Genomic DNA, 15055 nt, shown 5'->3' on the forward strand with positions numbered 1-15055 from the left:
AGACTGGAAGATTCTCCTCTCCATTCAGAATGCCAGTGCTTCATTATTTACCAGATTTCTTTCTTGTCCTATTGTAACAGTCTTCTTCATAGCTATACTTTAAGTCAGGTTATATATAATAACCTGTTTAAATCATGCTTTTTAAAAAATTTTTTTAAAGATACTTTTTATGTGAACTCTTTTTGAAGTCTTTATTAAATTTGTTGCAGTACTGCTTCTGTTTCTGGTTTTTTGGCCAAGAGGCATGTGGGATCTTAGCTCCTGGACCAGAGCAAACCTAACCCCCCTGCACTGGAAGGCAAAGTCTTAATCACTGGCCCACCAGGGAAGTCCCTAAATCATGCCTTTTAAAAAATTGTACCACTCATTGTTTATTAAAATTAATTTCTTATTTGAAAATTGAACTAGATAAAGGGACTATGGAGTTCTTTCTGGCTGAGACTTTAAGTGAATCAAAACCTAGTTTATGTTCTGTTGAAGTGAATTTGGGACAACTATGTAAAATCCTTTTTCCTTGCTTTTGACTTTCTGATCAAAACCTTCTATGTTTAAGAAAAATGCACTTGACACTTATCATTAGAAGCTGCTACTTACTATATTCTGTTTGCTGGATTTTTACATTCACTTTCTGGAAAGACTCTAATATATGGAAATACGAATGAATGCATATCTATGGTATTGTTGTTCAGTTGCTAACTTGTGTTCAACTCTTTGCTACCCCATGGACTACAGAACACCAGGCTTCCCTGTCCTTCACTATCTCCTGGAGTTTACTCAAACTCATGTCCATTGAGTCGGTGTTGCTATCTAACCATCTCATCCACTGCTGCCCCCTTCTCCTTTTGCCTTCAACTTTTCCTAGCATCAGGGTCTTTTCCAGTGAATCAGTACTTCACATCAGGTGGCCAAAGTATTGGAGCTTCAGCTTCAGCATCAGTCCTTCCAGTGAATATTCAGGACTAATTTCCTTTAGGATTGACTGGTTTGATTTCCTTGCTGTCCAAGGGACTCTCAGGATTCTTCTCCAGCACCACAATTTGAAAGCATCAGTTCTTTGATGCTCAGCCTTCTTTATGCTCCAACTCTCACATCTGTACATGACTACTGGAAAAACAATAGCTTTGACTATTTGGACCATTGTCAGCAGAGTGATATCTTTGCTTTTTTATTATGCTGTCATAGATTTCCTTCCAAGGAGCAAGCATCTTTTAATTTAATGGGTGCAGTCACCATCCACAGTGGTTTTGGATCCTCCAAAAAAATCTGTCACTGCTTCTACTTTTTCCCCTCTATTTGCCATGAAGTGATGGGACTGGAGTTCAGATCATGAACTCCTTATTGCAAAATTCACACTTAAATTGAAGAAAGTAAGGAAAAGCACTAGACCATTCAGGTATGACTTAAATCTCTTACGATTATATAGTGGAAATGACAAATAGATTCAAGGGCTTAGATCTGATAGACAGAGTACCTGAAGAACTATGGATGGAAGTTCATGACTTTATACAGGAGGCAGTGATCAAGACCATCCCCAAGAAAAAGAAATGCAAAAAGGCAAAAGGATTGTCTGAGGAGGCCTTACAAATAGCTGAGAAAAGAATAGAAGCTAAAGGCAAAGGAGAAAAGGAAAGATATACTCATCTGAATGCAGAGTTCCAAAGAATAGCAAGGAGAGATAAGAAAGCCTTCCTCAGTGATCAATGCAAAGAAATAGAGGCAAATAATAGAATAGGAAAGACTAGAGATCTCTTCAAGACAATTAGAGATACCAAGGGAACATTTCATGCAAAGATGGACACAGTAAAGGACAGAAATGGTATGGGCCTAACAGAAACAGAAGTGATTTAAGAAGAGGTGGCAAGAATACACAGGAGAACTGTACAAAAAAGAGCTTCACGACCCAGATAATCTTGATGGTGTGATCACTCACCTAGAGCCAGACATCCTGGAATGTGAAGTCAAGTGGGCCTTAGAAAGCATCACTATGAACAAAGCTAGTGGAGGTGATGGAATTCCAGTTGAGCTCTTTCAAATCCTGAAAGAAGATGCTGTGAAAGTGCTGCACTCAATATGCCAGCACATTTGGAAAACTCAGCAGTGGCCACAGGACTGGAAAAGGTCAGTTTTCATTCCAATCCCAAAGGCAATGCCAAAGAATGCTCAAACTACCTTACAATTGCACTCATCTCACATGCTAGTAAAGTAATGCTCAAAATTCTCCAAGCCAGGCTTCAGCAATATGTGAACTGTGAACTTCCAGATGTTCAAGCTGGTTTTAGAAAAGGCAGAGGAACCAGAGATCAACATCCACTGGATCATGGAAAAGGCAAGAGAGTTCCAGAAAAACATCTATTTCTGCTTTATTGACTATGCCAAAGCCTTTGACTGTGTGGATCACAATAAACTGTGGAAAATTCTGAAAGAGATGGGAATACCAGACTACCTTACCTGCCTCCTGAGAAATCTGTTTGTAGGTCAAGAAGCAACAGTTAGAACTGAACATGGAACAACAGACTGGTTCCAAATTGGGAAAGGAGTACATCAAGGCTGTTTTATTTAACTTCTATGCAGAGTACATCATGTAAAATGCCAGACTTGATGAAGTACAAGCTGGGATCAAGATTGCCAGGAGAAATATCAATAACTTCATATACGTAGATGACACCACCCTTATGGCAGAACTAAAGAGTCTCTTGATGAAAGTGAAAGGAAAGAGGAGGGTGAAAAAGCTGGCTTAAAACCTAACATTCTGAAAGCAAAGATCATGGCATCTGGTCCCATCACTTCATGGCAAATAGATGGGGAAACAGTGACAGACTTTATTTTCTTGAGCTCCAAAATCACTGCAGATGGTAACTGTAGCCATGAAATTAAAAGACGCTTGCTCCTTGGAAGAAAAGCAATGACCAACCTAGACAGCATATTAAAAAGCAACGACATTACTTTGCCGACAAAAGTCCATCTAGTCAAAGCTATGGTTTTTCCAGTAGTCATGTATGGATGTGAGAGTTGGACCATAAAGAAAGCTGAGTGCTGAAGAATTGATGCTTTTGAATTGTGGTATTGGAGAAGATTCTTGAGAGTCCCTTGGACTGCAAGGAAATCAAACCAGTCAATGGTAAAGGGAATTAGTCCTTTATATTCACTGGAAGGACTGATGTTGAAGCTGAAGCTCCAATACTTTTACCACCTGATGCGAAATACTGACTCATTGGAATAGACCCTGATGCTGGGAAAGATTGAAGGCAGAAGAAGGGGGTGACAGGGGAAGAGATGGTTGGATGGCATCTCCAACTCGATGGACGTGAGTTTGAGCAAGCTCTGGGAGTTGGTGATGCACAAGGAAGCCTGGAATGCTGCAGTCCTTGGGGTCGCAAAGAGTTTGACCCAACTGAGCGAGTGAACTGAACTGATAGTGGCTGGACCTTCCCAATACAATGGTAAGTATAAGCGATAATAGTGGGCATTCTTGTCTTATTCCTGACCTCAAGGGATATTTTTCAATATTTCACCATTAAGTATGATATTAGCTGTAAGTTTTTGAGATATCTTTGATCGATTTAAGAAAATTCCCTTTTTTCCTAGTTTGCTGAGAGTTCTTATCATAAGTAGGTATTGAATATTATCAGACCCTTTTCCTGCATCAATTGTTTATTTTTTTCTCCTTTAGTGTTTTATCTTGCTGATTTTCATTCATTGTTTGAATGTTAAGCCAATCTTAGATTGGTAGAACAAATCCCATTTGATCATGATATGTTATTCATTGTGTGACACTGGATTTAGTTGCTAATATTTTGTGTCTATTTTCATGAGAAGTATTGGCTTGTGGTTTTTTTTTCTTGTAATATCCTTATCAAGTTTCTATAATAAGACTGTGCTAATTTTATAAAACAAGTAGGGAAGAATTTTTCTCTTTTTCTGTTTTGTGGAGGACTTTATGTAAGCTTGGTGTTGTTTCTTAAGTACCAGGAAGATTTTAACCAGTGAAGCTTTCTGGGCCTGGAGCTTTTTGTATGAGCAATGTTTTAGTTTGTTTAACACTGGAGCATTCAGATTTTTTGGTCAATATTTGATAAGTTTTAGTTTTTAGGGAATTTGTTCTTGTAGAGTTAAACACCAAGACTTATTAGCCTCAGTACTAAGTACCCTGTTAAGTACCACTGAACTAAGATCTGGTAGTTTCTGTACTTGATGCACTAGTACAACTCATTATTCCAGATTTTCAGTGATTTTTGTGTGGCAAGATATTTTATGAACTGTATAAGTGTGTTTATACAAAGTACTTTAATCTTAGAGTTTATGGGAATTTATATAAATTTCTTTCATTTTTAATTGAGAACAAACTTAGGTTGTAATTTTAGAAAGTAGGGAATATGTATATGTGTCTTTCTCCCTTTCTCTGCTTTTTCTTGTGATTCTCTCTTTTTTCCTTTCAAGTATCAAATATATTATTGCATCTGTTTTTATTTTTATTTTTGGAAAATAGATGAATGCTAAAATGGGAGTCTGTGACAGAGGAACTCGTGATGCATAATTTTTAAAAATGTTTTTAGAATTGCATTTCCTTTGATACTGAAGTTTCAACTCGTTGAAGAGGCCAGCTGAATCCATAGTAAATAATGAAAACCATTTTTATTACTATATTCTACCACTGAAATGTTTAATCGCTTTTCAGGCTCTTTAGTATTCTTTCTTCTGTATCTCCTTTGGTGCTTAATCGGGTGTGATTTTGGCTTTAGTAAAATCACAAAGGCAATATGATGTAATGGTCAAAAGGTCATAGGATCTGGAATCAGACTGATCTGGGTTTGAATATTGGTCCTCCATTTACTTTGTGTGACTTTAGGCAGATCATTGACTTCTGTGAGCCTGAGTTTCCATATTTGTAAAACAGAGATAATATTACAAAATTTTAAAATGTTGCTATCTCACTGACATAACAGGGTCATGAAGTGGGACATTTGCTATCTGAAGTGGTAGGTACACTGTGACAGCGATTGTAATCAAGCAGGGTGTTCTTTTTAAATTGATAAAGAAAGGAACACAGCTCTTCCTTAACCAGCACAGCTATCTGAAGCCTCTGTTGACGCACAGCGGGCCTCCTCTTACCACCACCCTGCCTGCCTGCTGTGGCCCCATTGCAAGATGCCTGACCAGTCCCCAGGCCTATGAGGTAAGTTGGTTTCATCCAGAACCTCAGTTCTTCATTAAGTTAAATTTAAATGTATCTGCTCTGTGGATGGGTGACTGCTTTTTTTGTTTTGTTTTGTTTTGCTTTGCTTGCTTTTATGATATAAAATCCACAAGCAGGAATATAAACATATGTTGCTTAGCTAGAAAGTACACTGAAATCTCTAAATTTATTATATATATAATAATTTATGTATAAATTATATATGGAATAGATATAATTTATCTCTAAATTTATTATAATTCACAGTGTTTGAAACATCATTTGAAAACAGATATGGAATAGCATCTTACTATCAGTAATTTTAGTAAAAAAAAAAAGATTCTATTTCTGTGCTGGTTTTCAGTTATTTCAGAGAAGGCAATGGCAACCCACTCCAGTACTCTTGCCTGGAAAGTCCCATGGGCAGAGGAGCCTGGTGGGCTGCAGTCCATGGGGTCGCTAAGAGTCGGACACAACTGAGTGACTTCACTTTCACTTTTCACTTTCCTGCATTGGAGAAGGAAATGGCAACCCACTCCAGTGTTCTTGCCTGGAGAATCAATTATTTGCAGCATGTGATCTGAGCTCAATGCTAACTTTGTATATTTTAATCTATAAATTTGGATCATCACAGTCATGTTGAGAGGATTACTAAAACCTTTTTTGATGCTCCTAAAGTGCAACCAATGGTCTTTTATTTCATATATAAGGGCAAGTTTATCTACCTGTATTCTATATCTCATGGGAGGCATGAACATACCTAGATATAATCTAGATTCCATATTTTTTCCTTAACTGCCAATATAAGATTGGTGATTTAGCAACAAAGAAAGAAATGACAAATGCTAAGCAGTTTTTATTTTAAAATATGAGCATTTAGTTTTTCAAGTTTTTGTTATAAACTTTACTTCTAACCCAATCCTTCAGAAATAATCTGTGACATCAAATAAAGTCCCCTTGTTAACAAAACCCATCAGTTTTGACTACTCTGATGTAACACCTTGAGAGGCAAGGGTGTGGTAAAACAGTGTAGATGTGTGTCGCATGCACACCCACACACACATACACATTCCTTATGACCTCCTCTGTGGTGTTTTAGAGTAGATCTCATGGAGAATGGACAGGGAAGGGGAGACTTAGCTGGGGTGGCACCTGGGTCAGGGAGGAGTGCCCTGTAGCACTATGTTATGTTGAATCTATACACTGACTGCTGATGGGGTGGGGGGAACACCCCATGTTGTCTTGTCCTTCCCTCCCACTTGACCCAGGTTCCGTAGCAAGCACAGTGCCCATTCCCTCTTTAGCCTGTTAGCCCACATGGCTGTCTGCTGAGGGGTCAGCCAGCTTTGTCAGCTAAGTCAGTGAGGCCTGGTTCTTGGATTCCAGAGACCCACTCACCATCATAAAAAGCCAGAAGAGTTCCACAATGCCTGTGTGTTCTGTGGAATATAGCTGAATACAACATTGTTCTATTTGCTTCCTTGGGCTGTCATAACAGAGTACCCCAAACTTAACAGCAGAAATTTACTGTCTCACAGTCTGGAGGCTGGAAGTCTGAGGTCCAGGTGCCAGCAGGGTTGGGTCCTAAGGGCTCTGAGAGAGAGTCTATTCCAGACCTCTCTCTAGCTTCTAGTGGTTTGCAGGCCATCTTTGGCATTCCTTGGCTTGAAGATGCATCACCATGGTCTCTGTCTTCATCTTCACCTGGCATTTTCCGTGTGTGTGTGTGTATGTGTACAGGTCTGTGTCTCCAAATTTCCCCTTTTTATAAGGACACCCTCCAGCCATACTTGATCAGGGCCCACACTAAAGACCTCATCTTAACATGATCCCTTGCAAAGTCTGTACTGCCAGATAAGGTCACATTCACAGATACTGGGAGTTAGGATTTCATATTTCTAGGGGATGAGGGGGATGCAGTGTAACCCAGAACAACTATAAAACTTCATTTTTAATTTAATTTTTTGTTATGCTCACTCCTTATTAAATTACAAAAGTAGCATACTTACAGCCAGATATTCAAACAGTATAGAATGTACAAAGTGAAAAATGAAAGTCACTCTCTTTCTCCCACCACATCCCCTAGAGACAGTCTTTTTAAGAGTTTATTGTGGATAGTCCCAGATATATTTTATCTATACAAACTTCTATGTGTGTATATAACCGTCTGTGATTGTTTTTTACAATGGGATTGTTGCAGGAAGGCGGACCCCTTCCAGGGTCCGAAACTGGGCTCTTGTCTAACACTCGGAAATGAATTGTCCAAGGAGACACATGTGCTGACAAAGCAAGAGATTTTATTGGGAAAGGTCACCTGGGTGGAGAGCAGTAGGGTAAAGGAACCCAGGAGAACTGCTCTGCCGCGTGGCTCGCAGTCTCCGGTTTTATGGTGATGGGATTAGTTTCTGGGTGGTCTTTGGCCAATCATTCTAATCCAGAGTCTTTCCTGGTGGTGCACGCATCACTCAGCCAAGATGGATGCTAACGAGAGAGATTCTGGGAAGTGGAGGGACACGTGGTGTCTCCTTTTGACTTTTCCCGAACTCTTCCTGTTGGTGGTGGCTTATTAGTTCCATATTCCTTATCAGGATCTCCTGTCATAAAACAACTCATGCAAATAGTTACTATGGTGCCTGGCCAGGGTGGGCAGTTTCAATTGGTGTGCTTCCCCTAAGAGGATCATAATAGTATTGTCCTGCTACTTGCTTTTTTTCACCTAATGATCCACAGCATGGATACCTTTGTAAGAGTCCACGAGAACCTTCTCTCTATTGATGGCTGCGTAGTGTAGCTTTACTAAGGTTGATCTAGTCAGTCTCATTCCTTTTGTGTTTTTGTTATTACAGTGTTTACAGTGAATAGTAAAGTAAAGTAAATGTCGTTCAGTCGTGTCCGACTCTTTGCGACCCCATGGACTGTAGCCTACCAGGTTCTTCCGTCCATGGGATTTTCCAGGCAAGAATACTGGAGTGGGTTGCCATTTCCTTCTCCAGGAGATCTTCCCAACCCAGGGATCGAACCCAGGTCTCCCGCGTTGTAGGCAGACCTTTACTGTCTGAGCCACAGGGTAAATCTCAGTGAATATCCTTGTATATATGTTTACCCAATAATATAAAGTTATAAAGAATAGATTTTAAAGGTTAAATCGCTGGGTCAAAAGGCATATGCATTTTAAAATTTGGTAACTATTGCCCCAAACTTCAAACTTAATAAAGGCAGTTGAAGGTGCTGAAGAGCCCCTGCTGATGTGTGAAGGCCCCGCAGAGCTTTGTTGTGGGCATTGCTGAATTAAGTGATAGGCTTCTTAGACTTATAGCTTAGATTTACAGCTGGATTGGCTTGGAAGGGATTATGGCGGTTGGTGGAGCAGGTTTCTTTGGTTTTTAATTTACAGGTCTTTGTCTTTGAGTGTTGAGGCAAATCTCTAGCAACAGCAAAGAATTTAAAAATTTCCAGCAACAGCAAATGTGAAATTTTAGTCTAATAGTGTCCTCAGTCTATTTGACTATCTTAGACAAACTTAACATTTTTAAATGCACAGGATAGGAGAGTTGGGTATAGGTTTCTATTTACTTCCCTCAAGGAGTATTAGTCACAGACTTTTTTTGCTGTATCAACATGAGTATTTACAATGATTCTTACTCTACATTTAAATAAAATGACTTTCTGATTTTTAAAAGTAATAAGTACTCATTATAATAAAATTTCAGATAATACAGAAACAAAGAAAACAATAAAAACCATTAGCAATCCTATCATGCAGAGCTTGCTATCATCATTTTGTTGAATACCCTTCTAGACTTTTCTATTGTTGACTGAAAAAATAGTCACAACCTAAAAGTTAGAATTTTGGGGACTTCAAGTCTGGGAGGCAGCATCTCAAGTAACCCTGAGAAAACTGCTCCCTGGAGGGGAGAGTGGGGAGAGTGGGGTGCATTGGAGCTCAGGCATAGGGTGGATGGAACCAGGTTATATAGAAAGTTTGCAACAAAGAGTGGGAAGTCTGAATGTCAAAAGTTTTTGTAAAGTAAAGAAAACCAGATATCCCAAGTGAAGGAATCTAGCGCTTTTCTATGGTGGGAAGATGGCAGAGTCTGGGCTCACTGAAAGCATTCCTTTGATATGCACCTCAACTGTGTGGGGCCGATATCCTGTGTTTTCACACCCTGAGCTCTCTTGGGGCTCACTGTGGGCTGTGGCTGCAGTTTGATGGCTGCTGGATGGCAGGAATTCTTCCCTTCCTGAGTTTCCTTGGGCTCACCAGCTCACGTTGGAGGGCTGCAATTTCTTGCTGACTGTGACATCATTGTTTACTGATATGTGGTGGTGGTTTAGTTGCTCAGTTGTGTCTGACTCTTTGTGACCCTGTGGGCTGTAGCCCACCAGGCTCCTCTGTCCATGGGATTCTTCAGGAAAGAATACTGGAGGGGGTTGCCATTTCCTTCTCCAGGGGGATCTTCCGGACCCTTTCTCACTATGCACATGTACATTTTTTAATTAACCAAAATGGCACTATATATCCTGGACACTTTTCCCTCTTCTGGAACTTTATGTAATTATATTCTTTTTGGCCCCCAAATTTCCATTAGAACAAAAGCTTTTTGAGCTGCTTGACAAGTATGTAGTGAGGGTAATGAGGGTTCAATATTTCTAGGCATTGTTGACATGAAAGTGAGCACTTCATTTATTTAAACCTATTCGGCAATGAATTGCACTTACATTTAGTGAATACTTTTTGTGTGCCCCAAATTGTTAGGTGATTGAACTACAGCATACAAGGGATTTAGAGTCTAGTGGGGGGAGATGTGATGCAGACCCCTGCATGTGCAGCTATGAAAAGGGGTAAGTGCCACTGTAGGGAGAGGGCTAAGTGCAGGCTGCTAGGGAAGAACACAAGAGGGCACCTAAGCTAGCCTTCGATGATCAAAGAAGACTTCTGGGAGAAAGTGACTTTTAAGTGAAAACCTCAGTGATAAGTAGGAGTTAATTACCTGAAGGAGGGGAGAGGAGACAGGAGGTAAGAGAAAGCACTAGAGATTTTGGCAGCTGTCCAGCACTTTAGTTTGCAGGCACACAGTGGGGTGAGTAGGGTCAGAGAAAATACAGCATCCTTGAAAATTCAGCTATTGGAAATGTTTCTTTAATCTTTCATAATAATTCTCAAAACTTGTTTTATTTGCATTTAGAACCAGGAACAGTTGAAAGACGATGACTCCGATCTCATCCTCAATGATGGTGATATTAGTTTGACGTATGGCGATTCTACTGTGAACACTGAGTCAGCATCATCCGGTGCCCCTAGGAGACTTATGGGAAACAGTTCTGAAGATGCCTTTGATCGGGAACTTGCCTTTGGGGACCATGAACTGGTCATTCGGGGAACACGCCTGGTTCTACCTATGGATGATTCTGAACCCCCCTTAAATTTGTTAGATAATACAAGACACGGTCCAGCCTAAGCTTACTAGTTACTCACTTAGTGATCTGTAAAATTTGCACATGTGATTGTGAAGAAATTCATACTACCTAAAAAGTCCCAGTGCATGTCTCTGAATGTTTAGGCTATATAAATGCTATTTATTTATATAGCATTGAAAGACTATAAATACCCTGTACAAGGCAGATTGTGAACAAATTCTTCTTTTTACTTTTTATTGGCCACACTATGTAGACTGGATCTGTTTTAGAAAGTTAATTTCACAGTGATGTCTTGTGTTCTGTTAGCTTTATGTCTCAGTTCAGGTATACAAGGTGACAGATTTACTCTTTCTTATATTTACCTGCCACTTAACCAGAGTACCAAGTTCTTGTGATGTGAATTAATTTTGTCTTGTGGGAGGGGAGGGAGAAGAAGGAGGGAGCACTGTTTCTGGGGGAGCCCAGGCAGGATAAGTTCCTTTGTTGGAAAGTTGTGTTGATTGCTGCTGCCTTTGTCGTGACCTTTTTCTTTCCTTTTTGTCTGGTGGCCTGTTATGGTGCATGAGGCCAATGGTTTCGGATCTTGCCCATTCAGGTTGGGGAGTGAAGTGCTGGGGCCCCTTTTGCCCTTTGCCGTGAAAAAATAAATTTTTTGGCTCCAGTACACTGCTACTCAGAAAAGAAGGCTGCGCATGACTTCCAAGACTTTGTTTCTTTTTTCCAGACCAAGACCTTGGAAAGAGTTGCACCATCCAGCCCACTTAGCCAAAGTATAGTTGTATATAGTTCAGAACACTTGATTTCGATTTGGAGGGGCTGGGGTGGGCAGAGGCCAGGAGGAGTAAGGAGCGTAGTGGTTTCAGAGAACTCTCCCCCCAAATCTGTAAATACTCTGTACCAGATAAGTTTAAATGAGAAATTCAATTGCTGCTTACTTTTTGATTATGTACTTTATCTGTATAGCAAGCTTTGTGGTCAGAAGTTTTTATATCAATATAAATTGCTGCTCTTTAGCAGCCAAACAGGAGCGAAATGTAAAATTTTTGAATTTACTGTGTCTACTTGTCATTCGTTAGTTTGTAGTTGATGTTAATTTATGAATCCCTGACCGTTCCACAGTACACAGTGGTGTACTGAGAGAATACAGAGCTCCAAAGCTTGTTGTGAGGACGGTTCTGCCTTTGTGTGTACCAGGTGTAGTTGTCTTCATGTTCATGTGACTTTTTAATATGAAATACCTAAGCTGCCATGTTTGTTTTGTTTCTTACAGTTTTCAAGGAAGAGTGTATAACAATTGTCCATTTCATATTCAGAGTATGAAAGTGGATTTTATTTTGTAATGCTGCAAATACCTAACAGTGTATTGAATGCTTAGCAGGGGGGATCCTTTCCAATGTTGATTCTGACCTGTCAAAGTTTTGGAAGAAAAAGAAACTTCTGTAGGCTTTTTTCCCCCCTCAGGTCTGAGTAGCATTGCCTTAAATCTTACCCAATCTGAAAATGGTTTTGTTTATGTGATGTTCAAATTGTCCAATGCAAAATATCTTTCCAAACAAAATATACTTATTTTCCCAAAGGTTTTCTTGCTGTGATGCAAACACTCCTTGAGGTTTTAAGGGAATTCTACTGTTGAACCCTTGAGTGGCAGCTCTAACTGTTGGCATAGCCATTTGTTATGTAGTGGTAGCAACTTTCCTGCTATGCAGGAACCCGTGAAGTGTGCATTTTCTATAATGTGTGCCTCTTCATGCAGTCAATAATTTCTTGTTAACATGTTTGAGGGGCTTTGAACTTCAGCGTCATTTACCCACAAAGTCATTCACGCTGTAAAAGGTTATACAAGAAATTCACAACTACCTTTTTTATCCTGTCAAGTTACTGAGCTCACTTTATGAAAATGACTGTAAATACTTAGCATGACAAATTCAGTAACTTGTCTGTTTCAGCATGCATAAGACTTTTTCTTAGGGAAACTGATAAAGCTTGAGTCAACTGAATCTGCCTTCGTACTTTATCAAAGGAGAACCAAGCCTGCTGTGCTTAAATCAGCATCTGGAAGATTTTCCTTTCCTCTAATCTATGTGTGCACCTCCAAGCAAAGAAGAAAAAAAACAAACTCTGCTCATCCATCTGTTAGTTTAAGACATCTGAATGAACTTGGATGAGGTACAGTCAGAATTCTCATCATGCACAAGTAGAACTGTTCTCGGACTTGTTTTCCTGTTCTTTGCAGACCCTACACGTGTGAATGACTTGAACGTTGTGTCTTTTCAAGTTATTTTTTAAGGTTCCTTGGCATTGTATCCTAGTTGTCCGTGTTTGGCAATGTGCTGTTAAAGTAATAGACTTTTAATCTTTATGTATTTTTTTCTTGTTTTCCCTTGGAGGACTTGGACAGACGTTATAGTGGTTTCTTTTAGGAAAATCTGTCATTAAAAAAATTATAGCCTTGCAAATAACCATTCATGGTGTTTGAGTCACAGTTTATTCTAGTAAGAGGTAAAGAGTGCTGACTTCATTTATTTTTCTACCTATATACCTACTGGGAAAGGGGGGAAGACTGATTAAAAAAAAGCAGCAAACAGAAACCTAACAGAACATAACTTATGGGGTGGCAAATTTTTGGTGCTTATGTATAAGGCTGGATGTGTTTGCTCATGGGCACAGTTGGACCATTTAAGAAATATGATTCAAAGCAGTTGAATTCTGTTATATTGATTTGTACTCTGTTAGCTCAGTAATGGATAATGTCATGAACATGTTAACTTCCATTATGTGGGGAGAGTAAATTCTGTAAAAAGTTAGGTAAGGTAGTTCCAAGTTGGGTTGAGAGTACAATCGCACAAATAGTCCTTTTCCAAGTTAAAGACAGGTCTTTCTTACTGTGTGTAAGAAGTTTTGTAGGTTGGGGTTTGCCGACAGTCGCTTTGCCTAGTCTGGTAATGGCATCAACCACACCATGACTGTCTTTTGGTGCCGCCCACTCCAGCTTCCTTGCTCATGGTCCTTGAGAGGCCCAGGTGGTGGCCTCCACAACACAGGCTTGTTTCTTGAACCAACTCATGTTTTCTAATTCACAAAGAAAACCTTCACATTAGGTTTGAGAAAGTATATTTGTTTACCTGACTCAATGCACAAGTGTTTGGAGATGAAAGTGTAGATGCCTTGACTTAATCAGAAAGCCCTTGTAGGAAGCACTTCACACAGACGACGCAGTGTTGATGCGTGAGGCTTGCGATCAACTGGGAATGGTAAAAGTAGTCATTCAGTCACTAAGTAGTTTGCGTTTTTTGGGCCCCCTTGCTGCTGCTGCTGCTGCTAAGTCGCTTCAGTCGTGTCCAACTCTGTGTGACCTCAGAAACGGCAGCCCACCAGGTTCCCCTGTCCCTGGGATTCTCCAGGCAAGAACACTGGAGTGGGTTGCCATTTCCTTCTCCAATGCATGAAAGTGAAAAGTGAAAGTGAAATCGCCCAGTCGTGTCTGACCCTCAGCAACCCCTTGGACTGCAGCCTTCTAGGCTCCTCCATCCATGGGATTTTCCAGGAAGAGTACTGGAATGGGGTGCTGCCATTGCCTTCTCCGTTGGGCCCCCTCAGGTCTAGGCAATGTGTATGGGAGGTATTTTTTCACTTCCATTTTAACTTAATTTTCATAATGCCGGGAGGGTATATTCCATTACTCTCTTTTCACTGATGAGGGAACTTAGGTGGAGGGAAGTTGATACACTGCTAGTAAGTGACAGAGCCAGGACTCAAATCCAGTCTTGACTCCAAAGTCTAGATTTCTTCCCTGCTACTCCAGTAGCTCCAGTGCCAGGTGACAGGCTACTCCATCTTGAGTATTAGTAGAAGGATGATGAAGGGAATTATAGATGTCTGTCCTGCTGCCCACCCACCACTTGCTTGTCATCAGGCCAGGGTAGGGCATGAAGTCTCAGCTCTGTTCCTCCATTTGATGCACTGTTGGCTGCCAGGCACACGTTCCCCTGGTTGGGAAATTTCTTGAATTCTTAGTGAAGTGCCCTCTTGTGTCTCCGAGTCCATGGACAAGGCAATGTGGCTAACACCATGCCTTTACAGTGTGCCTGCCAATATTTTCACTAAGGAGCCCACCTTTGATGGCAGAGCATGAGGTCCTTAAACAATGGTCATGAACCCACACAGAGTTTGGTATAACATTGATAGAAAAGGCCCAGGCTCTGGAGTTACACAGACCTGAGTTCAAATCCAGACTCTGCTGCTTGGTTATAGTGTAACATTGACCACTTACATGTTGCCAAGCTTCTGCAGTTTCTTAGCTGTAAAGTTAATTCATTTAAGAAGTATTTGTGTATTTACTGTGCCCCACATGGTGGCTATAGCAGCGAACAACAATGGTCCCTGCCCTCACAGCAGGGGATGCCAGTGACCATCTCATGGTGTTGCTGGGAATCATTCAGGCAAGAAATACCGAGTGCCTTCTGG

The 15055-nt window shown here is 40.4% G+C and overlaps 1 protein-coding gene across 3 annotated transcripts in view; it reads left to right on the forward strand.

Moving 5' to 3' along the window:
- Window positions 1–13055, forward strand: part of SLC9A6 (solute carrier family 9 member A6) — a 50752-nt gene extending 37697 nt beyond the window's left edge. For 2 of the 3 annotated variants that reach the window (XM_040266223.1, XM_040266222.1), the window contains 2 exons: window positions 5068–5173; window positions 10360–12950. In XM_040266223.1, coding sequence (XP_040122157.1) covers window positions 5068–5173; window positions 10360–10632 — 379 coding nt within the window. In that variant the 3' untranslated portion in view covers window positions 10633–12950. Of the gene's footprint in view, window positions 1–5067; window positions 5174–10359 lie in introns of all 3 variants that reach the window. The other variant, XR_005725469.1, reaches the window with a different exon arrangement.
- The last annotated feature ends 2000 nt before the right edge of the window (window positions 13056–15055 follow it).

The sequence above is a fragment of the Oryx dammah genome, unplaced genomic scaffold (assembly GCF_014754425.2).
Source record: "Oryx dammah isolate SB20612 unplaced genomic scaffold, SCBI_Odam_1.1 HiC_scaffold_23, whole genome shotgun sequence".
Classification (NCBI taxonomy): Eukaryota; Metazoa; Chordata; class Mammalia; order Artiodactyla; family Bovidae; genus Oryx; species Oryx dammah.